Here is a 25,772-nt window from a genome sequence, read left to right on the forward strand (position 1 = left end):
TAGCCCTATCTAACTACCTATTATATTTTTACTTTAATTAGTGTCTCTAATAATGACATGGTGGCAGGAGGAAGAGAGGGGAGATACGCCTTTCTAGGCCATGCACCCAGCGACCTATCTCCTCCAACCAGGCTTTACCTCTGAACATCATACTTAGCTATCTGCTGATGAGCATCATGCACCCTCCCCTGCTCTCATGATTAAATCACCTCAGAAAAGTTCCACCTATGAGTGCATAAGGCTTTGGGGTGACATCTAAATATAAACCATCACAAGGAGCAAAGAGTTTAAATAGAAAGTACAAATAAAGTTAAAGGTTGAAATGACTTATCAGTCAAGGTTTGGCATAAAATGGCATCCTCAAAGTGTGTAATTTTTAGGAAAGTTTTAAAAAGAAGTTATTTACAAAGCTGTGTCCAGGGTACAAGGAACCTACAAGGAAAAGAGCAGTAATCTGGTCCCCCCCTCCCCCTCTGGAACTTGTATTTGTAGGCTGAGTCTTCTATCCTGATCCTTTAATTTTCGTATTCTTTTCTGTCTTATCTCTCACATTTTTTGCCTTTTTATTCCATGCTCTGGGAAGTTTTCTGTGGTCATAAGAGGACTGCTTCTGTCCCTGTGATTGGTGTGGTGGGGTAGAGTTGGGGAGTGAAGAAGCTGATATGAAATAGGGACACACAGTGGCTCTCCTGACAGGGCCTGTGGCTCATGGTAGGCAAAAGCAGCTCTTTTGATATGACTCTGAAAGGCAGGGGCCAGGAAAATACCCAGATCACACTAAGCTTTTCCCTTCAGCTCTCCCACTGGCATGGACAGAAGAGTACACAATGGACTGGAAGAGTACCCATCACTGTTAGTTCCACAGCAGAACCGTGGCAAAGCCTAACAGAGAGGACTTGCAAAGCTCATCGCCATGGCAGGTCTCCTCTGTGGGCCCTGCACCTGGGATCAAGAGTTGGAGGGACAGACTGACTTGAAAACAAGCAAACAAGCAAGCAGCAGCTCACCTGCCTCTTAACTTTTGTAGGAGTTCAGTGGTAGATCTAGGCAAATGGGAGTTGACTACTAGTTTGTTTTAGACCTAATGTATATTTATAACCAAAACTACCTTCTAGTGGATGTACATTTTGTCTTTTTGTTTTTAAAAATTATTTAAATAATTTTAATTGTAGTCTTTTGGTGATGTGGTATATATCTCTGTTGTTAAAAATTCAAAATGAAAACAGCATCTCTTCTACTCCAATACAAAAGTCCTTGAGTTCCTTCCTTGGAAGCAACCACTGTTATCAGTTTTTTTATGTTCTTCTAGAGATAACACAGACTTACTAAAGCAAAAATAATTATAAGACATTTTCACCTTTAAACAGCATACAATACATATATTTGTCTTATTTTTCCACTTAACAATATAGAGTGGAGGTTTCTTTTCTTTTCTTTTTTTTTTTTTGGAGGTTTCTTAAATAGCACATAGAATGATTCCTTTTTCCTTCTCTTTCTTTCTTTTTTCCTTCCTTTCACTCAGTAATTTGTTCACTTAGGACCTATATGCAACATGCTCTGCTACATGTTACGGTGGATCCCACCTTTTTCAGGTTGCCTAGCATTGCATTAGATAAACGCACCATGATTTATTGACTAGGCCCTATTGGTACACATTAAGGTTATCATTAACCTCATGATAACCTGAGGTTATCATGAGATAATACTGAGGCTAATTCTGTGATTAAGTTTGGATATTCAACATTTTGCAAATACTTGAGTATATTTGGAGGATAAATTCCACCAGTGAAATAGTTGGGTCAGAGAATGGGAACATTTATGATTGTGGTACATATTGTTAAATTGCCTTCCACAGAAGTTTACCAAACTACATTGCCAGAAGTAATGTATCAAGCTTCTTGAAGTTTGTCAATTTTTTATCTTTGCCAATTTGATAGATGAAAGAATAATTCAGAGTTGTTTTATTTTTATCTTATAAGGCAGGTAGAATTTTTTGTAGTAGCAGAAAAATTATTTGTATTTATTCCTTACTGAATTGTCCCTTCATGAAATTTTCTACTCTTTTTTTTTTTTGGTAGCAAGGATCAGAACTCGGGTCCTTGCACTTGCGCAGCAGGTGGCGAAACCACTGAGCTAAACCCCCGGCCAGAAATTTTCTTATTTTTCTACAGGGTTATTGGAATTTCTTTATAAATGATATAGGTACAAATACAATAATTATTTTTTCATGTTATGAGTTGCAAATATTTTCTCAATATGTCTTTAGTGTTTTTTGTTTTATTTCAGTACTGGGGATTGAAACAAAGGCCTTCACACTGAGTAGCTTCCTCTTTTAAAAGTAAATTTTCTTTTTTAAAATTTTGAAACAGGGTCTTGCTAAAATTTTCTTGTGAATTCATCACTTTCTTTTGAGAGTTCTCTTTAACAGTTTTCTTTTTCTTCAATGATAATTGGTTTTTTTAGATTTTCTATTTTTTCTGAGATCTGTTTTGGTTAATCTTACTGTCTTAGAAGATAGTAATTTTTTAAATGTATGTGATATGAACAAATTAGTTTCAGTTTTTTTCAACCTATGATTATTTTCTTCTTATTTTACTTTCTATAAATATGCTTTTTTCCATCTCCTTGTTTTCATTAGACTGGCTAGTGATTTATTTGGCAAAGCTTTATAGTTTATTATAATGTCACTATCTCTTTCCAGAGCTCTCCTATCTTTACTTTGTATTCTTGCTTAATAGCTACAATTACATCAATATGTTTTAAAATTTATAACAAAATATTTAACTACAATTCTTATATGCTCTATGGCAATATCTTCTGGTAAGCTTTCCTCATATGCTCTATTTTTACTATTCATTTCTTCAACCTCCTTTTTTGAGATACAATATCTCATAGATGAATTCTTGGCTGGTTCTTTTTTGATTCTTTTTTGATCTGTGAAGCAAGGGAATTTCTCGAGGTCCAGGTTTTTTGGGAGGCCTACTTAGTAAAGGCATTAGGGCTATATTCCAGGTTTAAAAACATTGTCCTTTGAGACCAAATCTTTCTTCTCCTCTCCTCTTTCCCTTTCCTCTCTCAATTCTCTCCTTTAGTTTTTACCTCTCACCAGTCCCACTGGCTCAGGAGAAGGCTATGTCCTAGATATATCATTTATCTGTGTTGTTCATCATTTAGCTCTTCCTGTTCTGCTTTCTGAGGTAAAAGCAGTGTTTTTGTTATTAGTCTGTGCATGCTATGTCTACTGTTTTTGACAAATGAATTCAATTTTATATTTCAGTGTGATGGTTAATTTTATGTGTCCAGTTGACTGGGCCACAGGCTGCCTAGATATTTTTGTATTTCTGTGAGAGCATTTTTGGAAGAGATTAATATCTAGATAAGTGGACTGAATAAATCAAATTATTCTTCGTAATGTGAGTGGGCCTCTTATAATCAGCTGAATGGCTTGATAGGACAAGAAGGCGGACTGTATCTGAGTAAAGTGTTCTTCCTGCTCAATTGACTGTGAATTTGAATGAATACATCAGTTCTTCCTGGGTCCAGAGCCCTCCAGCCCTTGTATGGGGAGTGCACCAGCAGGTCTCCTTGTTCTCGGGCTTTTGGACTAGAATGAAATTAAACCATCAGTTCTCTTGAGTAACCAGTTTACCAGCTCATCTTTTAGGTCTTGGGACTCACCTGCCTCCATAACCTTATAAACTAATTCCTTATAACACATCTTTTGTGTGCACAAAATGATATAATCTACAAGTAATCTACATGTAATGATATATCTACATATCTATACATAACTATATATATATAAAACTAGTAGGATCTCTCTATTATACACATATAAAATATGAACATTTGTATACTAATATAAAGCTGTAATATATTAATATATAGATATATGTGTGTCCTGTTTCTCTAGAAAACCCTAAGGCAATGTCCTTCACCTATAAGAAATATACATCGCAAGGCTGGGGCTCATTGAAGGGCTCAGTGGTTCCGCCACCTGCTTCGCAAGTGCAAGTTCCCGAGTTCGATATCAGGTACCAAAAAAAAAAAAAAGAAAGAGAAAGAAAAGGAAAGAAATATACATTGCAAATAATTTCTGAGCTTTGCAGCTACAGACAGCCTCTTTCTGTTTCCTCTTTATCTTTTCTGGTTTTGGCCTTTCTTCTAACTATATTGTAGGTCAGATAGGAGATTTCTCTAGTTTCATAAAAGGTTAATTATGTATTTCTTTTTATCTCAGAGGTTTTAAAATGATTTTTGGAAGGAGAAGAGGCAATTAACTTTGTTCTTTGTTCTTTAAACTAGAACTTTAAATCCTATTAAGTTGAAGGAGTTATTATTCCGTTTATTCACTTCTTAGGTTTATGACTAGTATTCCATAATAGAGGGATAATATTTTGGAACTCTTGGGGCAATTTGGAAAGGAGGAAATGAGAAATAGTATTGAGATAATGGAAATGGATCAAGAACAAAGGAGCAAAACAATTGCTGAAGACTTTTAACAAGACTGACGTCCACTATGCTACTTGAATTTATGTTTATGTTATGAAAATTCTTCCTCTTAATCCTCAGTAAATTCTATTAGAATCATGAGCAATGTGATGTAGAAATTCATGCATGCATGTGTGTTTCGAATAGAGGCAATGTCAGAGTTCACCCCCAGTTCTGCTTAGTGCAAAATGGTAATAAATTGTGTGGAAATAAATGTCAAAACAAAGTTGCCACCGTAGATATGCAGAAAGATGGAGGAGGGTTAGGAACTTACATGTGATATGGAATAGCAGTTCTAGCTGATGTTATCTAGATGTAAAGGGATTGGAAGGACTTGAATAGACATCTTTAAGATAAGTTATTTTAAATTGAGGATATATATTCTTCCATTCATGTATAATTTAGGGTGGATGCTTGTGTGTGGGGTACAATCATAAAACACGGCCCTACTTTTGAGGGACTCATAATACAAAGTTAGATGAGAAAAATGGTTTGATGTATTCACCTTTCTATTCCTGTGTCATTAGCAGACCACTCAGAAATGTGGTCCTGCATGTTGGTCCCATTTTTGCATGATGTAGAGGAATACCTAAATGTATTGGAGGCACAATGCTTGGTCCCATGTAACTCTAAACACTTTTGTACTGCACTTTAAAGACAAGACATTTAGGGTGGCTGAATAGAGCTCTGATTATATGGACAAACCTCTTTTCTCCTACCACCTCCATGTTTCAGCTGTCAAAATGATATTTTTGGAGATTGTAAATTTATTATGATCTAAGTAAAAATTATACTTGAGTGGAAAATAGACAAAGGAGATATCTTGGTGGTGGGCTGTTAAGTGATTTTTTTCCTTAAAAGTTTCTGTATATTCTACATTTAAATAAATCTTTCAAAATTATATATAGTAATTATATTATTTATACATATATACATAGTCATGATCATATGACTGTGACCATATATATATTTAAATTACAATGACCTTGGCACATATGCATATAAGCTGGTTTACCAGGAATTTAACAGCTTTCTTTACTTCATCTCTACACCAGATGAAATTTGTTTTTTATTACAATTTCACCTTAATATATTTGTATTTGTGAGTCATACATTTGCACAGTATGCCAATTTTATTAATTAAGAAAAATGTTCAATTTATATATTTGTAGAGTTTAAAATTCAAATGTCCTTTTCCCTGCACATTTTTTTTTTTTTTTGGTACCAGGATTGAACTCAGGTCCTTGTGGTTGTGCAGCAGGCAGCAAAACCACTGAGCTAAATCCCTGGCCCCAAATCATAAAGAACAACTCCATTCTTTCTTTTTTTTTTTTGGAACCGAGGTCCTTGTACTTTCATGTAAATCTGTTTTCATCTTAATCAAAAGCTCAAAATTGATAGCCTTTTATATCCTATAAAAATATTGCTGCTCCACTGGTGACAAATAGTATCTCACCTATTGTGTAAAATGGCCTTGTGTAACAGTAGCACCAAATACTGTCTTAAAAAGAATACAATTTTAATTGTTCAGCATAAGTATTAATTGAGAAATTAATGCTTGAGTTTACCTAGTGTCTAAGCCAAGATCACTGCAGTGGAAAGTGACAGAGTCATTAGGGCAAGACCTAGCAAGGAGTGGAAATTTATTCTAAGGCTACAGAGCTATCTGTCACCATTCAAGGGCAATGATGCAGTCTGAGAGTCTCAGGTCTTATACCAAGCAGTAGAAAACCCATCAGGACACAAGGTTAGGTGGTCTTTTTCCTTAGAAGAAGATTTTGTGTCTCTCTGGAGACACATAAACTCCCTTTCTGTCTCTCTCTGAACTTCTGTTGTTTTTTTTTTCTGTAGGCAAACCTTTTTCTTTTTTTGTTCTCTTTTTGTTTTTTGTTTTGTTTTGTAGTCCAGGTTGGCCTTGAACTTGCTAGGTAGTTCAGGCTGGGCTTGAACTTGTGATCCTTCTCCCTTAGCCTTTGAGTGCTAGGATTACAGGTGTGCCCCACCATGTTCAGCTGCTAGCCTTTCCTGTTTTCCTGTACACATGACTACCTTATAGCTCAGTGTACATCCTCTCTCAGCTGAACCTCTCAGACTGATATATGTACCAAAATTTCAAATTCCAATTCCTAGGAGACAAGATTTGATTGATCCAGCCTAAGACAGGTGTCCAATCTGGGGTCAATCATAATGGCCAGAATGGGGGGTACTGATTACTAATCTAGTTGTTAATGCTGTGTCTGAGGAAAAAGTACTGAACCTCCCTTTTGTGTGGCCTCCCTGTATCTACTGTGCATATCTTTCATAGTACCTATTAGCACTTTATCACATGTGATTCCTTTTTGCTTCCCCTAGGAGCTCCTGCATCTGGAGAACAAGCACAGCTGGCTCTCTGTCCCTGTCACCCAGCAGACGTGAAATGAGTCAGCAACAGGAGCTAACATTTACTTAGCACTTATTGTGTGCCAGGCATTTCTTACTCTTTTATTGACACACTTAATCCTCACAGGAACTGTATGTGTGGATGCATGCTAATGGTCTTTATTTAATGATTGGATGAAGAATAGTATGGTGATGGTCTTAGATGGTAAATTAACACTGAAAGGCTGTTATTTATTTATTTATTATATTTTGGTAACGGGGATTCCACTCGGGTCCTTGGGCTTGCATAGCAGGCAGTGAAACCATTGAGCTACATCCCCGGCCCCCATAATTTATTTATTTTTTACCAGATGTCCATAACTTCATCCTCTACAGCAGTTACAGGCAATGAGCTTATACCAGTTTTTGCCACTTGGTGTCAGAGTTGTACCATCTGGGAATTCTTGCGAGGTTTCTTTCTGAGTCTCGTGCACTTTATTCTCTGTTAAAAGAAATTTTTTAGAACATACCTGCATTCTTTGAGAGATGACTAAGAAGAACATTTGCTTTGTTTTCCTCTGGTATTGTTAGGTGAAACTACCTTTGCAGGAAGGTTACTGTTGTAAATGTGCACGGATTTTGAGGTAATTCCTGGAGGCTCAGAAGACCTTTTCTAATCTTTACAGGACAGAAGAGTAAGTCAGTCTCTCAGATTAGACCACTCTATAGGAACTAATTGAATATTTCTCCCTCGAAATGGAATTCACGAGGATTTACCTCTCAAGATTTATGATAGCCTGATCTCTGACTGATGGTCAGAGAACCAGGATAAATACTGGATGAATGATCAGGTATTTCAAATAGGAAAACAGTGCTTAAGGAAAAGTGACTCATTAACTTATTCAACAAGAATTTATTGATCTGCTCGAATGTGCTAGGCCCTGGTTTGGGAAGACTTCTCTAGAATCAGCCTACTTTTCTTCCCTGTCCACGCTGAGCTTCTCTCTATGCCAGTTTTTCTTACACACCTTGAGTTTGACAAATAAGGGAGAAAATTACCTGTTATGAAGAGAAAGACTCAGTGTAGATATATTGCAGGGAAAAGAGTCATCCTGGTGCCTGGAAAACTCAAGGTACTTTTTTGGAGACAGGGTTTTGCTATATAGCTCAGGCTGATCTTGAACTTGTTATGTAGCTGAGGCTAGTTTCCAAATTGTCATCCTCCTGTCTCAATCTCCCAAGTGCTGAGATTGCAGGCATTCCACCATGTTTGGCTTCAACATATAGTTTAAACTAAAAAAAAAGTGTGATAAAACATACATAACATACAACTTACCACTTTAGTTTTCAAGATATTATTAAGAATTTACATGTTAGTATCAAGATTTTGCAATGAAATTTTACTGAAGTGGACTTATAAGAATATGACTATTCAATCATATTCATTTTATATATCTAAAAACAAACATGAAGATTTATAAAACAGGTAAGAAAAAGAAATTCTAAAAAAGGGAGAGCTGGGGATTTAGCAGTGGCACTGTGCCTCCCTTGCAAGCGCAAGGTCCTGAGTTTGATCCCCAGTACCAAAAAAAAAAAAAAAGAAAAGAAAAGAAAAGGGAGATTTTCATGATTAATAGGAAGCCAGAGGTACTCAGGTTCAATGTCATTTTTTAAAAAATAAATCTATTGACTAGACAATATAATCTCAAGTGTAAAAATTCTAAAACACAGTTTACATATACTGAAATGTTTCTCCTTATCACAGGTCCCCAGTTACCCTGTTCTTTTGCCAGAGACAACTGATAGAGTTAGTATTTAAAAAAATCTTCCCAGAGTTATTTTATTAATATCTGTAATAAAATGTCTGTGTTCTCCATCTGGCTATCAGAATATAGCTAGCATCTCACACCTCCTGCATTCAATCTGTGATATTACATATTATGTATCTCCTGGAGAACTTCACTGTATACTGATGAGAAGTTAAGAATGTAAAAGGGAACCCTAAAGTGTCAGTGTCTTCCTTGATTTATTGATTTATTGCCTATATTAGAAAAGATTTTTCATTATCTTATGTTTTATCTTCCTAGATAACGGAGTTTCTGTGTTTTTTGCCAGAATAGTTATTTTTTTTGTATTAAATTCTTTTATTGGTACATTGTAGGTATACAACACAATTACATTTCTCATTGGGAATTGTACCTTTACATAATGCATCTTGGTTCTTATTTTTTCCCCATTCCTAGCCCTCCCTTCATGCCCTCCACCCTTCCCTATTTACAAAGACTTTATTTCCATTTTTTCCATTTCTCATCATTTTTCCTTTCCCTTCTTTCCTTTCCCCTGTGCCTCCCACTACGCCTACCCCTTTGGACCTTTTATTCCTATTTTACATTATCAGTTATTCATTCTAATAATTGGTACATTTTAGGTATACAATATAATGACATTCATCATTGGAAATTTGCACCTTTACATATTCTCTCTTGGTTCTTGTTTTTCACCCTTGCCCGGCCCTCCCTTCAACACCTCCAGCCCTATTTACAAAAATTTTGTTCCTATTTTTTCATTTTCTCATATTAATCCCATTCCCTTCTATCCTTTTCCTTAGCCCTCCTACTTCCTTCCCCTTTGCCCCTTTTCTTCCTATTTCACATGACCTATTATACATTTAGTCCTTATTTACACTTTCAGTTTCTCACACCAGAGAAACTATTCGGTATTTATACATCTGTGTCCTATTTATTTCACTTAAGATTATTGCCTCAATGTGCATCCACTTAGCTATAAATGTCTCTAATTTCTCATTTTTTACGGCTGAGTAGTACTCCATTTTATTAAAAAAACCACATTTTCTTGATCCAGTCTCCAGTTGATGGGCATTTGGGCTGTTTCCAAGTTTTAGCTATTACAAATTGTGCTGCTGTGAACATGGGCACACATATGTCACTGTGGTATGATTCTTTTAATTCTTTGGGGAAGATACCCAGCAGGGGAATAGTGAGGCCAAATGGGGTATCCAGTCCTAATTCTTTGAGGTATCTCCATGCTGATTTCCACAGTGCTTGCACCAGTCTACACTCCCACCAGCAGTAGAGCAGGGTTCCTCTTTCCCCACAGCCCCACCAGCATTTGTTATTGGTTGATTTCATGGTAGCAGCCATTCTTTCTGGAGTGAAGTGGAATCTCAGCATTGTTTTCATTTGCATCTCTCGAATGACCAGTGACGTTGAACATTTTTTCATGTATTTATTTGCTATTTCTACTTCTTTGTGTGAGAAATGTCTGTTCATTTCAGATGCCCATTTTTGGATTGGGTCTTTAAATTTGGGAGGTCTGATCTTTTTAAGTTCTTTATAGATTCGAGATAGTAGACCTTTGTCTGAGGAAGAGCAGGTGAAGATTTTTTCCCACATTGTGGGTTGTCTCTTCACACTGCTGGTGGTTTCTCTTGCTGTGCAGAAGCTTTTTAATAAGAAGAGATCCCATTTGTTGATTGTTTGTGCTAGTTCATGGGCAACTGAGGTTTTCTTCATAAAACCTTTTCCTACACTGATGTCTTCAAGGGTTCTACCTAACCTCTGTTCCAACTGGTTCAGAGTTTCTATTTTAATATTTAGATCTTTAATCCATTTTGATTTTAGTTTAGTGCATGGTGAGAGATACAGGTCTAGTTTTAATCTTTGGCAAGTTGAAGCCCAATTTTTCCAGCACCATTTATTAAAGAGGCTATCTTTCCTCCAGTGAGGGTGTTTGGCACCTTTGTCGAAGATGAGATGGCTGAGTGTGTCTGGCATTGTTTCTGCATCTTCTAATCTGTTCCACTGGTCCTCAAGCCTGTTTCTTTGCCAGTACCATGCTGTTTTTATCACAGTAGCTTTGTAGTAGAGTTGCAGGTTGGGGATTGTGATACCCCCTGCCATGTCTCTGTTACCTAGAATTGCTTTTGCTATTCTGGGTCTCTTCTTGCTCCAAATGAATTTTTGGATTGTTTTCTTGAGGTCTATGAAGTATGCTGCTGGGATCTCAACTGGAATTGCATTAAATCTATATAGCACTTTTGGAAGTATGGCCATTTTCACTATATTAATCCTTCCTACCCAGGAGCAGGGGATGTCTGTCCATTTTCTGGTATCATCTTCAATCTCTCTTTTCAGAGTGCCATAGTTTTCAGAGAAGAGGTCTTTGATTTCTTTCATTAGGATAATTCCTAGGTATTTCAGTTTTTTGGATGCTATTGTGAAAGGAATTATTTGCCCTATTTCTCTCTCAGTGAGTCTGTCATTTGTGTAGAGGAAAGCTATTGATTTTTGTGTGTTGACCTTGTAACCAGCTACTTGACTGAATTTGGTTATTAAGTCTAGAAGCCTTTTGGTGGAGTTCTTGGGGTCTTCTATATAGAGTATCATGTCATCTGCAAATAATGACCATTTGACTTCTTCATTTCCTATCTTTATTCCTCTTATTTCTTTCTCTTATCTAATTGCCGTGGCTAATGTTTCCAAAACTATACTGAACAAGAGTGGTGATAGTGGACATCCTTGTCTTGTTCCTGATTTTAGTGTGAAGGATTTCAGTTTTTGACCATTTAGTATGATATTGGCTGTTGGTTTTTCATAGATGGCTTCTATCAGTTTGAGGTAGAGACCATCTATTCCAATTTTTTGTAGGGTTTTTATCATAAATGCATGTTGGATTTTGTCAAATGCTTTTTCTGCATCTATGGAGAGAATCATATGGTTTTTGTCCTTGGCTCTATTGATATAGTGTATTACATTAATTGATTTTCGTATATTGAGCCATCCCTGCATCCCTGGGATGAATCCCACTTGATCAGGGTGTATGATCTTCTTGATGATCTTCTGCATTCTGTTTGCCAGTATCTTATTAAGGATTTTTGCATCTATGTTCATTAGTGAGATTGGCCTATAGTTCTCTTTTTCAGTTGGGTCTTTCTCTGCTTTGGGGATCAAGGTGATGCTTGCTTCCAGGAATGAATTTGGGAGTATTGCTTCCCTTTCAATTTCATTGAAGAGTTTAAACAGTAGTGGCAGCAGTTCCTCTCTAAATGTCTTTCAGAATTCAGCAGTGAAGCCATCAGGGCCCGGGCTTTTCTTAGGTGATAAGTTTTTAATTACATTTTCAATTTCATTGGCTGATATTGGGTTGTTCAGAATTTTTAGGTCTTCTTCATTCAACTTTGGTAATTCATATGTATCTAGGAATCTGTCCATTTCTTCTGTGTTGTCCATCTTATTGGTGTATAGGTTCTGGAAGTAGGTATTGATGATCCTCTGGATTTCTGCTGGGTCTGTTGTAGTTTTACCCTTTTCATTCCTAATTGCATGGATTTGGGCCTTTTCTTTCCTTTTTCTGACAAGGTTGACTAAAGGTTTATCAATTTTGTTGATTCTTTCAAAGAACCAACTCTTGGCTTCATTGATTTTTTTGTATCATTCTCTTAGTCTCCATTGCATTGATTTCTCCTCTGGTCTTTGTAATTTCTTCCCTTGTATGAGCTTTGGGGTTTTCCTGCTCTTCTTTTTCTAGAAGCTTGAGGTTCAGCATCAGGTTGTTTAATTGGGCTCGTTCTGTTTTCCTAATATGCGTATTCACTGCTATGAATTTCCCTCATAAGACTGCTTTCATTGTCCCATAGGTTCCGATATGTTGTATTGTCGTTGTCATTTAATTGAAGGAACTGTCTGATTTCTTCTTTAATTTCCTCTGTGACCCATTGGTTATTCAGAAGTGTGTTGTTCAATTTCCACATGTTTATGAAATTTTTTGAGTTTCTTTTGCTATGGATCTCCAATTTCATCACACTATGGTCTGATAATATACAGGGGATAACTTCAATTCCTTTGCACTTACTTAAACATGTTCTATGTGTGAGTATGTGGTCTAGTTTGGAGAATGACCCATGTGCAGCTGAGAAGAATGTGTATTCTGATTTTGTGGGGTGGAAGACTCTGTCCACATCTGTTAAGTTCATTTGTTCAAGAGTTCGATTGAGTTCTAGTATTTCATTACTTATTTTTTGCCTAGTTGATCTATCTATTTGTGACAGCGGGGTGTTGAGGGTCCCCCACTACAATTGTATTAGTGCATATATGGCTTTTCACATCCGTTAGTATTTGTTTTATATAGTTGGGTGCACTAGTGTTTGGTGCATAGATATTTATGATTGTCATCTCTTCCTCTTGGATTCTTCCCTTTACAAGGATGTAGTGTCCTTCTTCATCTCTCTTAATTAGTGTTGGTTTGAAATCCACTTGATCTGCCAAGAGGATAGCTACCCCTGCTTTTTTTTGGGTTCCTGTCACATGGAGTATTGTTTTCCACCCTTTAACTTTCAGTGTATGAGTTTCCTTTTGAATTAAGTGTGTTTCTTGTATGCAGCATATTGTTGGCTTTTGCTTCTTGACCCATTCTGCCAGTCTACTTCTTTTGATTGGTGAATTGCGACCATTAACGTTGATGGTTATAACTGAAACATATTGACTTGTCATTGCCATGACTTTTTCTTTTTGTTGGGTTCTCCCCCTTTACATTTAATTTCTTGTCAGGTTAGATGGGTTCATTCTGCTTTACTTCCTGGGGTTGTGATCCTCAATGTCTGTTCCTAGAATATTGTGTAAAATTCTTTGGAGTGCTGGTTTGGTATTCACGAAGTTCCTAAGGTGCTCTTTGTCATGAAAGTATCTTATTTCTCCATCCATTTTGAAAGATAGTTTTGCAGGGTACATCAATCTGGGTTGGAGGCTGTTTTCTTTTAGGGCTTGGAATATGTCACTCCAAGCTCTTCTTGCCTTGATGGTTTGTGTTGAGAAGTCTGCTGTGATTCTGATGGGCTTTCCTTTGTATGTGACTTGTTTCTTTTCTCTGACTGCTTGGAGAACTTTGTTCTTCTGTTGAGTTTCTGGAATCTTAACAATTATATGCCTATGTGTAGATTTTTTTTTGATCAAGGCTATTTGGAGTCCTATATGCCTCACTTATCTGTATGTCAAGCTCTTTTCCCCTGCTTGGGAAGTTTTCTGCCATTATTTCTGTGAAGAGATTTTTTTGTGTCATCTGCACTCTCTCCTGTTTCTTCATTGAGCCCAATCAGTTTTATGTTATTCTTTTTGCATCATCTGGTAGCTGCTGGATTGCTTTCTCATGTTCCCTTATAATTTTGAAGCAATTTTTCTTTTCCTGGTCACTAATTGCAATCTTCTCTTCTATATCTGAAATTCTGTCCTCACACTGGTTCATTCTGCTGTGTAGACTTTCAATGGAGTTTTTCATGTCCTGGAAATCTATTTGCATCTGTTTTATGGATTCCATTTGTTTCTTATGTTGGGATTCCATCATGTTCCTGAGCTCCTCTCTAGATTTATTAATCATGTCTTGTACTAGGGGCACAATTTCTCCTGTTATCTGAGAAATTATTTCTGATTCCTTTTTTTCCAGATCCCCTTTTGTTGCCAGTTCAGTGGGTCCAGATGGTTGAGTATCAGAGGGTTCCATCTCATTTCCCTTTGGGGTTGCTGTAGGTGATCTGGAAGTCTGGTTTTGAGACTTATTTATGTGTTTTCTCATTTCGACTGGGGCAGGGGGCTGTTAGCACCTGCATGGATTACCTCCTCTGAGCTGGGTGAGGTGGGACAGGGGCCGGGAGCAGCAGTAGGGATGGTGACCCAAAGGCCCTTTCCTGTGGGCTGGGAGCAGCCGGAGGGATGGTGGCGGGGAAACCCCTTCCTCTGGACCAGGAGCAGTGGGATGGCTCAGAAGCCCCTCCTTCTGGGCCGGGAGTGGTGGGAGGGATGGTGGCCCAGAAGCCCCTTCCTCTGGGCCAGGAGCAGTGGGATAGAAGGTGGCCCAAAAGCCTTTCCTCTGGGCTGGGAGCAGCGGGAGGGATGGTGACCGGGAAGCCCCTTCCTCTGGACCAGGAAGCCCCTTCCTTTGGACCAGGAGCAGTGGGATGGTGGCTCAGAAGCCCCTCCCTCTGGGCCGGGAACAGCGGGACTCAGTACCTTGGCCTGGTGGTCTGGTGTCCTCTGCGCCTTGGTAATGTGGAATCAGGTGGCTGCCTGTCTGCAGTGGGGTGATTCAGTGTCTTCCACGTGACACAGGACCTCGGTAGGGCGTGCACAGACCTGCCTGTCTGCAGCGGGCTGATTCGGCATGTGTTCCGTGGGACTGGGGACCTCGGTAGGGTGTGGGCAGACCTGCCTGTCTGCAGTGGGGTAATTCGGCGTCTTCCTCGTGACTCAGGACCTCGGTAGGGCGTGCCCAGACCTGCCTGTCTGCCAGTTTTGTGTTTTTTTGAGGAAGTGGGGAAATGGTCTTAGTATGTAGTCCAGCTGGCCTGTAACTCACTTATGTAGCTTAGGCTGATGTCCAACTCTCAGCAATCCTCCTGCCTCAGCCTCCTAAATACTGGGATTACAGGTATGTGCCACCTTGCCCAACATTTTTCTGTATTTTATATTGACTTTATATATCCTTATTTAAAGAAAATAAATCTTCATTTAGGAAGGAGCTAAGCTTCTTCACAGTTGTGTTCCTTTATGTACATATATGTGTGTGTTACATAAAATGAATTATATACACATATTATGTGTATTCATACAATTTATGTAATTCATTCTATATCTAAAACTATCTTTGAGATTTATCAGAGGGCTCCTTGAAAGTCACAAAGATTTGCTCTTTCACTAATTGTATGAAAATGATATTAGAGATCATTGTTTGTTTAATGTATTCCAATCATGAGAATTGCATGGGAAAAATTTTTAATCAGAAGAGGAATCACTTTACCTAGGTTGAATTTGTTAAATTAAATAATTCAGAAATTCTATGCTATGTAAGTTCCTGGTAATTTGTCAATACCCTCACTGTTTGAGGAGGAATGGGGAGTGTCCAGTGATGCTGCTTTATTTTATATTCCTAGCAGCAATGTATGAGGTGCCTTACTCTTTAGGGAAATATACTATTTGCATATATTCACTAAGAATTTGTCCTCTTTTTTTTTTTTTTTACCAGAATATAATAAGACAGCTTGATTAGGCAGCAAAACCTTCACTGGAGCATCATGTTTGAGAATGATACTTATTCAGTTGAGCCTGATCATGCACTTTGTAGGAAACAAACTTGACTTGACTTAGGGAGCAAATGTCTAAAAACCTTCCAGGAAACTTGGCTGGATGTCCAGTTTATGAGATCCCATGCTCACAGGTGATAAGAAAGATTACAGGGCTTATAGGTATGTGCCACCATACCTGCCTGGTTATAACATCCTGATCATTCTCTCATTATTTAATAAGTTAAAATATTTTACATAAATTTATTGTATATTTGTACCAGATACATGATTTTACCTTTGTTCCAGGTGCTGGGAAAATGAATCAGAAAATATTTCTTTTGTATTAAGTAATTTTTTTTTTTTTGAGGAAAGCTTGTTAGGGAATTGTGTGCTCTGTGTGGAGGAAGTTCCCCTCAAAGTACGACTTATCTGGCAATGCTGGAGGAGAGAAGTATCATTTATGCTTGAGATGAAACACACTAAACCACATCTGTAATCCCAGCATTCTGGGAGGTTGAGACGGAAGGATTACCAGTTCCAGCTCAGCCTAGGCAACTTAGCAAGAACCTCTAACAAAACAGAAAATAGGGGCCGGGGATTTAGCTCCGTGGTTCCACCGCCTGCTGCGCAAGCGCAACATCCTGAGTTCGATCCCTGGTACCGAAAAGAAAAAACAAACAAACAAACAAAAAATAAAAAAAAACCCCACAAAACACCCCCACCAAACACAATGCACACTAAACCCAGTATTATAGTTTAGGTCTAAAACGTCCCCTGGAGCTCTCAGGTGTGCAGAAGGTGACTGCATCACAGGGTACTACTATACCCACCAGGGGATTCATCCATTGGTGGTTTCAATAGCTGAGGGTGCAGTTAAGAGGTGGGGTCTGGTTGGAGAAGGTCACTGGGGTATGACCTGCAGGGATGTAGTCTTGTCCCCAGCTCCTCCCTTCTCTCTTTGCTTTCTGCTTGGCAAGGATTGAGCACCTTTCCTCCACCACACCCTCCACCATCTTTTCCTCAGAGCCAGCCAACCATGCACGGACTGAAACCTTGAACCAAAATAAGCTTCTCCTCCTGTAAGTTGTGGGTGTCAGGTATTTCACAGTTAAGATGCCTGTGTAAGTTGACTTCAGTGGGAGTTATCTGACCACTGCAGGAGGGAAGGGTCATATGCCTGTGACAGTACACACCAAGACCTGGGCTGAGGCAGCTTTTGAGACATAAAATAGTGCAGAGGACCATAATATTGATTATGCCCAAGGTAGGCTGTAAAGAGTTAACCCCACAATTGGCTTGTTTATAGAAGTGAGTCTGGCTGAAGCCTACATGCAGAGGTCAGAGTAACTCGCATCCAAATTCCATTCCCACAACTAAACCTTCAGGCTGGAAGCACAATGTTCTAATTACAATCATATATTTTGTCTATTCTGTTCCTAATTTGAGAATGCTTTGTCTTGTCCTTTATAAACCTTGTTTACATTAATTTCCACAGAAACCACATGTCGCCTTTACACCCATTGATTGACAATAACAGTCAGTGCCCGGGACTGTTCTGCACCTTGTCGGTTGCGCTAGCATTGGTCATCCTGGTATCCCGCTTTCTCTCTTTTAGTTCTGTCTCTTAGTGTATGTATTTCTCTGGCCTGCATTGCACACTGGGCAGGTGGGGACTAGAGACTTATTGCAGGAGTCTCTGGCAAAATAGAACCACGCTGGCATTATCTTGGTGCTTCTGGATGCCTGCTTTGATTGGCAGATGAACAGTTCCCATTGGGAGTCTTTTTGGGACCTTGAGTTGATCTAGTGCCTAACCAGCAAGGACCAGCCATTCTAAACAGCTTATATATTGCCGTGTATCTCTCTCTGATGGGTTAGGCTATGCTCCAGAAAGTGTGTGAGTATGCACAGTAAGGACTGTTCACACTATTTTGGTTAAGGAGAAGATGAGCTCTCTCCATGGGGAAGTGATTTCTTACAGCGATAACTAAGCAAAGGAGTGTACAGTAGAACTTTGGGGGAGTAGGAAGTTGTTGAATGGATTGAGGTTGGCTTTCTGGAGTGCTTGGGTGGGAGAGGTTTGTTGTGCACAGAATGTTGTAGCACAGCCACAGCTGATCAGAGGTGGACAGGAAAAGTGACACAGGGTACCAGAGAGTCTGTTCCGGGAGTTTAAGTGATATTGATTTCACTGTGCCTTCCAACAATGGGAATATGATTCAAGTGGCAAATTGGAATATTACATTTCCTAGGTAAGTGGCTTAGGAAGGGCCATGCCATTATCTGGATTGATTAGGGTCAGGCTCAAGACTTCTGCCTGCCTACAGTAAAAGAGACACTCTCTTATTTGCTGCACAAAAAGCAATGAAGACCTAAGGCTGGATATGCTACTGTCTCGTAGCCCTGGGAACTGGATTTCCATAAGGAAAGCCAGTGCAGAAGGAAGATGAATGGAGGGGTTGAGGGAGAGCAGAGAGCACTGATATTTCAGTGTTATATCCAAAAAGCCTCATTTAAACGAGCCAAGAATTCTCTTCTTCTCTACATTATCCTCTCTACTGCAAGCCAGGTTTTCCTGTACAACAGACACAGAATCTCTCTCAGATTGCATCAGCCTCCAAGAATGAAGGAGCTGCAGACTGTCTTTTTTAGCAGAAAGCAATCATTTGCAGATAAGTATTACAAGACCAAGCTCCACGATAGGTCAATGTAAGAGCTGGAGATCTGCTGAGTTGCAAAATCTATTCTCATCCACCTGCAGATGTCACCACTTTCCCCTGCAGTTGTAGCATCAGATCACTTGATTGTGGCTCAGATTTTATTTTTGGTATTTTTATTGAGAGCTTGGTTATGCATTTAAAAGAGATTTTTGTGACATTTGCCTAGTTGTTCCGTGCTTGTAACAGAAGTATTTCTACTTATTTATTTTGCTGGGGCCACTATTTATGAATTCACTCCTTAGCAGATGCTAGCAACTGATGTCTTCCTAGCTCTCTTGACTCTATAAATTTATTACAACAGCAGACAATTTTGGGGACCACGGTCATTTGCTGTTTTTCTGCCTGGGGGCTTTTTCTGCACTCTAGACGCTAGGTCCACTGAAGGCAGAGGCAATTTTAACTTCTTCATTCTCTCATGGGATGATTTTTATCCACTTCATCTGATATTAGTATAGTCACTTGTATTATTTTTGGTTCATGGCTTCAGAGGTTCAGTTCATGGTTAGCTGGAGACACCATGGTGGAGGGTCTGCTGGAGCAAAGCTACTCAGTTTATGGCAGATGGCGAACCTTTTAGAGTTTTCAGCAATAACAAACAGTTGGCTGTGGCACATGTGCCATAGGTTCTTCACCACTGGTATAGGAGAAGGGTGCCAGGGAGTGATACACCCTCCAAAGTTTCACTCCAGTGACCTTCCTCCAGTGGAGCCCACCTCCTGACAGCACACTCAACTGTGTACATCAGTGGGTCAGTCACTAATGAATGTGTCGTCCCCATGATCCAGTAGCCTCTCTGGGTCTCTTAATCCATTCAAGCTGACAACTAAGCTTAACTGTCCCACCACTGCAACCCTCTTATGTTTACTATTTGCATGGTGTGTCTTTTCTTTCTAATCTATGCCTTTATATTGAAAGCGCATCTCTGGTAATATTGTTAGGTTTTCAGTATTTACATGTTCTATAATCTCTGCCTGTCCTTGTCATTGGTTTTTTTTTGAGACAGGGTCTCACTATGAAGTTCAGGCTGGACTTCAATTCATTATCATTTACTGTAGTTATTAAGAGAGCCATACTATATTTTTTTTGTGTTCTCTCTTTTATTCCTTTATTATCCTTTAAATTACTTGAATATTTTTTAAAATTCCATATTATTAAATAAAAAAATAATTTTATTTATCTAATGACTTTTTAGCTAGACCACTTTGTGTTATGTGTATACATATATATATATATATATATTTCCATGAGTGTTTCATGTAAAAATATGGAAACCATGAAAGCTCTGAGTTTTTACTTAGTTTCATTTTTCTTTTATTTTATAGATGTTTCTTTGGTAGTTCTTACAGTGTACTTCTTTGAGTTTTCTTTCTTTTTTTTTTTTTGGTACCGGGGATCAAACTCGGGTCCTCGTGCTTGTGCAGCAGGCGGCGAAACCACTGATCTAAATCCCCAGGCCCCACTTCTTTGAGTTTTCTATTGCATGAAAATATCCTTACAATTGTTTTACCTTTATACTTGAAAGGATATTTTCACTGAATATAGAATTCTGAGTTAATAAATTTCCTTGCTAGCACTTTACACACTTCCCTGTTCTTGATTGCCATAGTTTCTGCTAAGAAATTAGTGTGTCTTTGAGTAGTTGTCCTTCCATATACAATGTGGCATTTTCTGTGGTTCTTTATAATATCTTTTCTTTATTGTTGCTTTGAACAGTTGGACTCTGATGTGTCTATGTATGATTTCCTCTGTATCCCTCTGAGTGTCTTGAGTAAGTAAATTACATCTCACAAAATTTCAAAAATTTTGGTTATTGTATTTAAAATACTTTCTTCCCCCATTCTCTCTCTGCTTTCCTTCTGGGAATCTTTTTATATGTATTTTATAGCACTTTTTTTTTTTTGGTATCGGGAATCGAACTTGGGACCTTGCGCTTGCGCAGCAGGTGGTGAAACCACTGAGCTAAATCCCCGGCCCATGATTACATGTATTTTAAATCCTCTATTATTATCCCACAGATCACCCAGTCTTTTTTTCCTGCCAGCACTGGGGACTGAACCCAAGGCATTTGCACTGAGCTACACCAGCCCTTTTTTATTTTTTATGTTGAGACAGGGTCTCACTAAGTTGCTAAGTTACCAGGCTGAGCTCCAGCTTGCTATCTTTCTGCCTCAGTCTCTCAGAGTGCTAGGATTACAGGTGTGCATTCCATACTTGGTTACATATTTTTTAAGTCTTAAAAAATCTGTACTTCAGGTTGGGTGACATCTATTGGCCCATATTTAAGTTCACCAATTCTATCTTCTGGCATGCCCAATTTGCTTTTATGCCTATTAGGTTAGATTTTTATTTTCAAAGTTAAGTTTTTTTCAATTCAAGAAATTCTTTTGTGTTCATTTATATGGTGTCTATATTTTTGGTGAGATCATTTATGTTTTCATTAATACCAACATATTTTCTTTAATTTCAGTGAGCAAAGTTATATACTCCACTTTTAAATCTGTGTCTGCTCATTGGATCATTTGGATCATTTTGGAGTTGCTCTTGGTTCCTAGTCTTGTCTCTTGAAAATGGGTCACATTTCTTGTTTCTTAACATGTTGAGCATTTGGACTGTGTCCTGGACATTGTTAAATAGCATGTAGTTAAGACTCTAGATTCTATCCTATTTCTCCAGAGTGTTAATTTTTTAAAAATGGAAATTAACAAGGTCAAACTCAAGCTGTAAACTTTTATCCAGCTGCAACTGTATAGGTTAGAGGCTTAGGTCGGGTTTATAAACAGAATTCGGGCCTCTCTCAGTTTCTGTCTCTCTCCTTTCTCAGATTCCCTACACACTTTCCAGGAAATGCAGTTGCTCTGAGTTTTGTTTTATAGTTTTTTGGGCCAGAAAAACTGCTTTCTATTAGAATTTTAGCCACATGATATATGCTGGTTTTAGAATTCTTTCAGGCTAAAATCTGAAGCAGTGAGAAACTCATCCTTTTCTGGTCCTTCTTCCAAGCTTTCCTTCTTCCTAATATTATTTTTCCAGAATTGGTTTGCTTTTTATTTGTTTCCCAGTGACTTCAGGTTATTGCTTTTGCATGGTTTTGTTTTTATTCAGAGCTTATCAATAACATGGGCCCTTATTTTTGAAAGGGTTCGGCCTTATCGGATTTACTTGGCCATCTGAGATATTTTCTATGTGTCATCTTAGTGGGATTGAGCCTGTTACCTCCGCTTGTTACCTGGTCATTTTACTGACATTTTGATTCTCTGTTTCTCTTTTCCCACTCCCCATACATGCTTCTTGAACTCTCCGGATCCAGTATTTCGTCTCAGGGCCTGCTTCAGGGCTGACATAAAGTAAGACTCACACTATTTAATTCAATCTTAGAAATGTACTGTTAGAAGAACTCAAATATTGCCTTTATTTTACTGAGTTTTAGTGTGATCATGTTTTGCCTACAATACCATATTCAATAAGTAGCAGAATCTGACTTTAAATCAGATATTTCTTAAGACTTACAGAGCGCAAAAAAACCCAAAAAACAAAAAGACTTACAGAGCTGTGTATTCTGGGCCACTTCCTTTACCCCTCTTATCCTAATTTCCTTGAAGAATTATGAAATGGGAACAGTAAAGTACACAACATAGGATTGTCAATAAAATGAAATATAGGTGTATGACAGCGTCTGCAAAATATTAGGTATTTGATCAGGCAGCTTTCACTGAATAACGCACTCAAATTCTCAGTGGTTTATGATAGCAAGTATTTTCTTCTTGCCTCTGTCGTGAGCCCACTCAGACAGGAGGGCCGAGCCTGCTCTGTGTATCACCCTCTTCCAGGACCTAAAGGAAGATCTTGGGTGCCACTTCCTTTACTTATGGCAGAGGCCACAGGAGCGAGGAGACGTTCATTACCTTGTAATCTTTCTAAAATCTTCTCTTTGGGAGTGATATATAGTGAATATTCCATTCAGCAAAGGTCACATATCCAAATCTACAAGTTAATGGGATAGGGAAAAATATTTTATTCACAAAAAAAGAAAGGAACAAATAATTGCAAATAATAATACAAACTGCCATGGATATAATAATTTTGCTCCTACAGTAGTCACTACTTTCCGACAACTAGAGTAGAAGACAAGTCACAAAAAGACATGGCTACTTGAAATGTCAAGAGTCCAAGGTGCATTTTATTAAATGTCAAAAGAAGAACTCAGACAAGAGCTGTTGTGGCCATTTGGAGAGTACGGACCTTGTGGACTTGGAAGTTTTTATAAATGAGTGATGGCTTGAGCTGGGTCCTGAGAGATGACGAGAGTTTGGATAAGTGTCACTACAAGCAGTGACAGCGAGACGAGCAAAAGCATAGGTCTGGCTAGTTTGGCCCCATTACTGGTGTGTTTTGGGGGAGGATCTTTGGAGACAGGCTGGAGAACTTGACTATCAAGCAGGAGACAAAGGAGGAGGCCTGATGAAATTCTGAGCAAGATTCAGAAAGAAAAGGCTGTGTCTGGGGAAGAGCGTCCCGGCACTCCTGTAGGAGGGAGACGGGCGGCAGGCTGGGTTTCTCCAGCCCTGCACACAGCAGCCATTCTTCTTTCTTCTGGGTTGTACCCTGGCTCTGTGAGACAAGTATATGACAAAAATGAGGTGGGCATGACAAACATTTCCTCAATGCATAGTTGAATCCCACCAGTAAGCAAAAGAAAATTGTCTTACTTGTTTTTTCTCCATCATCCGTCCGACCAAATACAGAGCCTGCTTTGGTAGGAAAGAGCGCTCCTACACACACACATAATCAAAGCAACACTTTCAGAGAGGTCGGATGTGCAGCGAAATGCTGGAAACTGGAGGAAAACATGATCTACGATTTTTTATTTTGCTTTTGAACTAAGGAAAAACAATTTGAACATAATTTTCTGTTGTGCACTTAAAAATAGAGAAATGATTTCTAACATTTTCCACCTTTGAATTCTTTAGCAAAATACAATGCCCAGAAGCTTTTGGAAGGCACTGACAGTGGCTGTGGTGAGATTTTCCATCCATTACTTTATTATTTTTATTATTGTTGTTTTTGGTTAATGAATTACCTCTGAATAATATTTCTTATGCAAATGCTGCTTTATTTTGGACTTTTAAATTAATAGCAAAGGTTTGGATGTGATTGATTTTCAAAATTAATTTATGATTTAGCTAAAAGGAAAAGAACCAATGTAATATATATATATATATATATATATATATATTTATATTTATCAAGTCTTACACCAATCACCATTTCTTTTTGGATCTATTGCTTCATGTTTATACCATGGAGATGATATTGCTTTATAACTTATATAATATTTTAACTAGCAATCATGGGATCAGTAACACTTAAAATATCATATTTTTGGGCCAAGGATTTAGCTCAGTGGTTCCACCACCTTCCTTGAAAGCGCAAGGTCCCGAGTTTGATCGCAGTATAAAAAAAAAAATGACATTTAAAAAAATTATATAAGAATCGACCAAAGAATGTATACATAGTTCAGCAGTTTGCCATACTATAAATGTCTGGAAACTAATGGCCAGCACTTTGAGTACCTCTTGTAATTGTAGAGGCCAAAGATAACTTGTATTAGTCTCATGATGTCACAATAAATTTAGTATTAAATTATTTATACAAGTTTTTCCTTTTCCTGATGTATACATTTTTGACTCTCTCTGTCTCTGTCTCCGTCTTTCTCTCGCTTGCTCTCTTTCTCTCTGCACATAGGATCTTTGATGTATATTCAGTTTTTCTTCAATGCCGGGCATTGTATTAAATACTTTACTCACTTGTTGCAATAACCATATGAAACAATTGTTGTTATTGTCCTCACTGCATACACTCAAGATCTGCAAAGTGAAGGAAATTGCTCGGGATGTGTAGCTTGTAGTGGATAAAGCCAGTGAGTGCTCACCCTGGGTGAGTTTGACTGAGTCCAATCCAGCCCAATCTGTCCATTGCTTCATCTCCTGTTTCCTAATCCTTAGTTCCACATAAAGCCTAGAATTTCTATTTTTGTTAACAGATGGGGCATGTCAGAAGTTAAAATTTATTATTACTTTTTTGAAAATTAATAAACAAAACATAAAAATATACATACGAATGGGTACAATGTACCATGTAATGTTCAATACCTGCATACGCTGCATAAAGTTTAAGTGAGGTTAATGTTATTTATCTCCTGAAACATTTATCACTTCTGTTTTTTTTGGTACCAGGGGAACAAACTCAGGTCCTTAGGCTTGCAGAGCAGGCGGCGGAACAACTGAGCTAAATCCCCAGACCCATTTATCACTTCTCTGTGGTGAAAACTTTCACATTCTTTTCTTCTAGCTTTTTGAAACATAGCACATTGTTATAACCTGTAGTCACCCCACTGTACAATAGCACCCCAGACCTCCTTGGCCCTGTCTCACTGTAAACAGGAGTGCACATCGATCAACCCTTTCTTTTTGTGTGTCCGGGCTCTAGTAAACCAACCCTCTACTCTCAATTTCTCAGAGGTCAATTTCTTAGATTCCACATATGAGTGAGCTCATATGGTACTTGTGTTTCTATGCCTGGTTTATTTCACTTAACATAATAATTTCTACTTCCATCTGTGTTGTCACAAATGTTGAGATTTCACCTTTTATGGCTGAGTGATATTCCATTATGACAATCTGCCACACTTTCTTTATCCATTTGTTAGTGGATGGACATTTCAGTTGTTTTCTTTCCTGGGCTATTGTGACTAGTGCTGCAATAGATATGGGAGTGCAGATGTCTCTTTGATGTACTGATTTCATTTCCCTGGATATATACCAGTAATTGGATTGGTGGATCATATGGTAGGTCTATTTTTGATGTTTTCTGTAATGACTGTACTAATTTACCCTCCTACCACCAGTGTGCAAGTGTCCCCTCTTTCCAACATCCTTGCTAGCACTTGTTATCTTTAGTCTTTTCTATATTTGCCATTCTTGGAGATGATCTCTCTCTCTCTCTTTTTTTTTTTTTTGGTACCGGGGATTGAACTCGGGACCTTGCGCTTTTGAGGCAGGAGCTGGAACCATTGAGTTAAATCCCCAGACCTATATTTGCCATTCTTAGTGGGATGAGGTGATATAGTGATTTTG

At 38.3% G+C, this 25,772-nt stretch overlaps 1 protein-coding gene across 5 annotated transcripts in view; it reads left to right on the forward strand.

The window, feature by feature from the left end:
• Window positions 1-25,772, forward strand: part of Filip1 (filamin A interacting protein 1) — a 357,204-nt gene that overhangs the window by 53,418 nt on the left and 278,014 nt on the right. For 3 of the 5 annotated variants that reach the window (XR_015449837.1, XR_015449838.1, XM_087207574.1), the window contains exon 1: window positions 23,588-23,654. The exons of 1 other annotated variant lie outside the window; for it this stretch is intronic. Coding sequence is in view for 2 of the 4 variants with exons in the window: in XM_087207574.1 (XP_087063700.1) it covers window positions 23,616-23,654 (39 nt within the window). In the remaining 2 variants the exon portion in view is untranslated. Of the gene's footprint in view, window positions 1-23,564; window positions 23,655-25,772 lie in introns of those variants that run through there. One more of the 5 variants, XM_087207569.1, reaches the window with a different exon arrangement.

The sequence above is a fragment of the Heterocephalus glaber genome, unplaced genomic scaffold (genome assembly GCF_053883595.1).
Source record: "Heterocephalus glaber isolate CG9 unplaced genomic scaffold, H.glaber_assembly_v1.0 deba00000818, whole genome shotgun sequence".
In the NCBI taxonomy this organism is placed as follows: Eukaryota; Metazoa; Chordata; class Mammalia; order Rodentia; family Bathyergidae; genus Heterocephalus; species Heterocephalus glaber.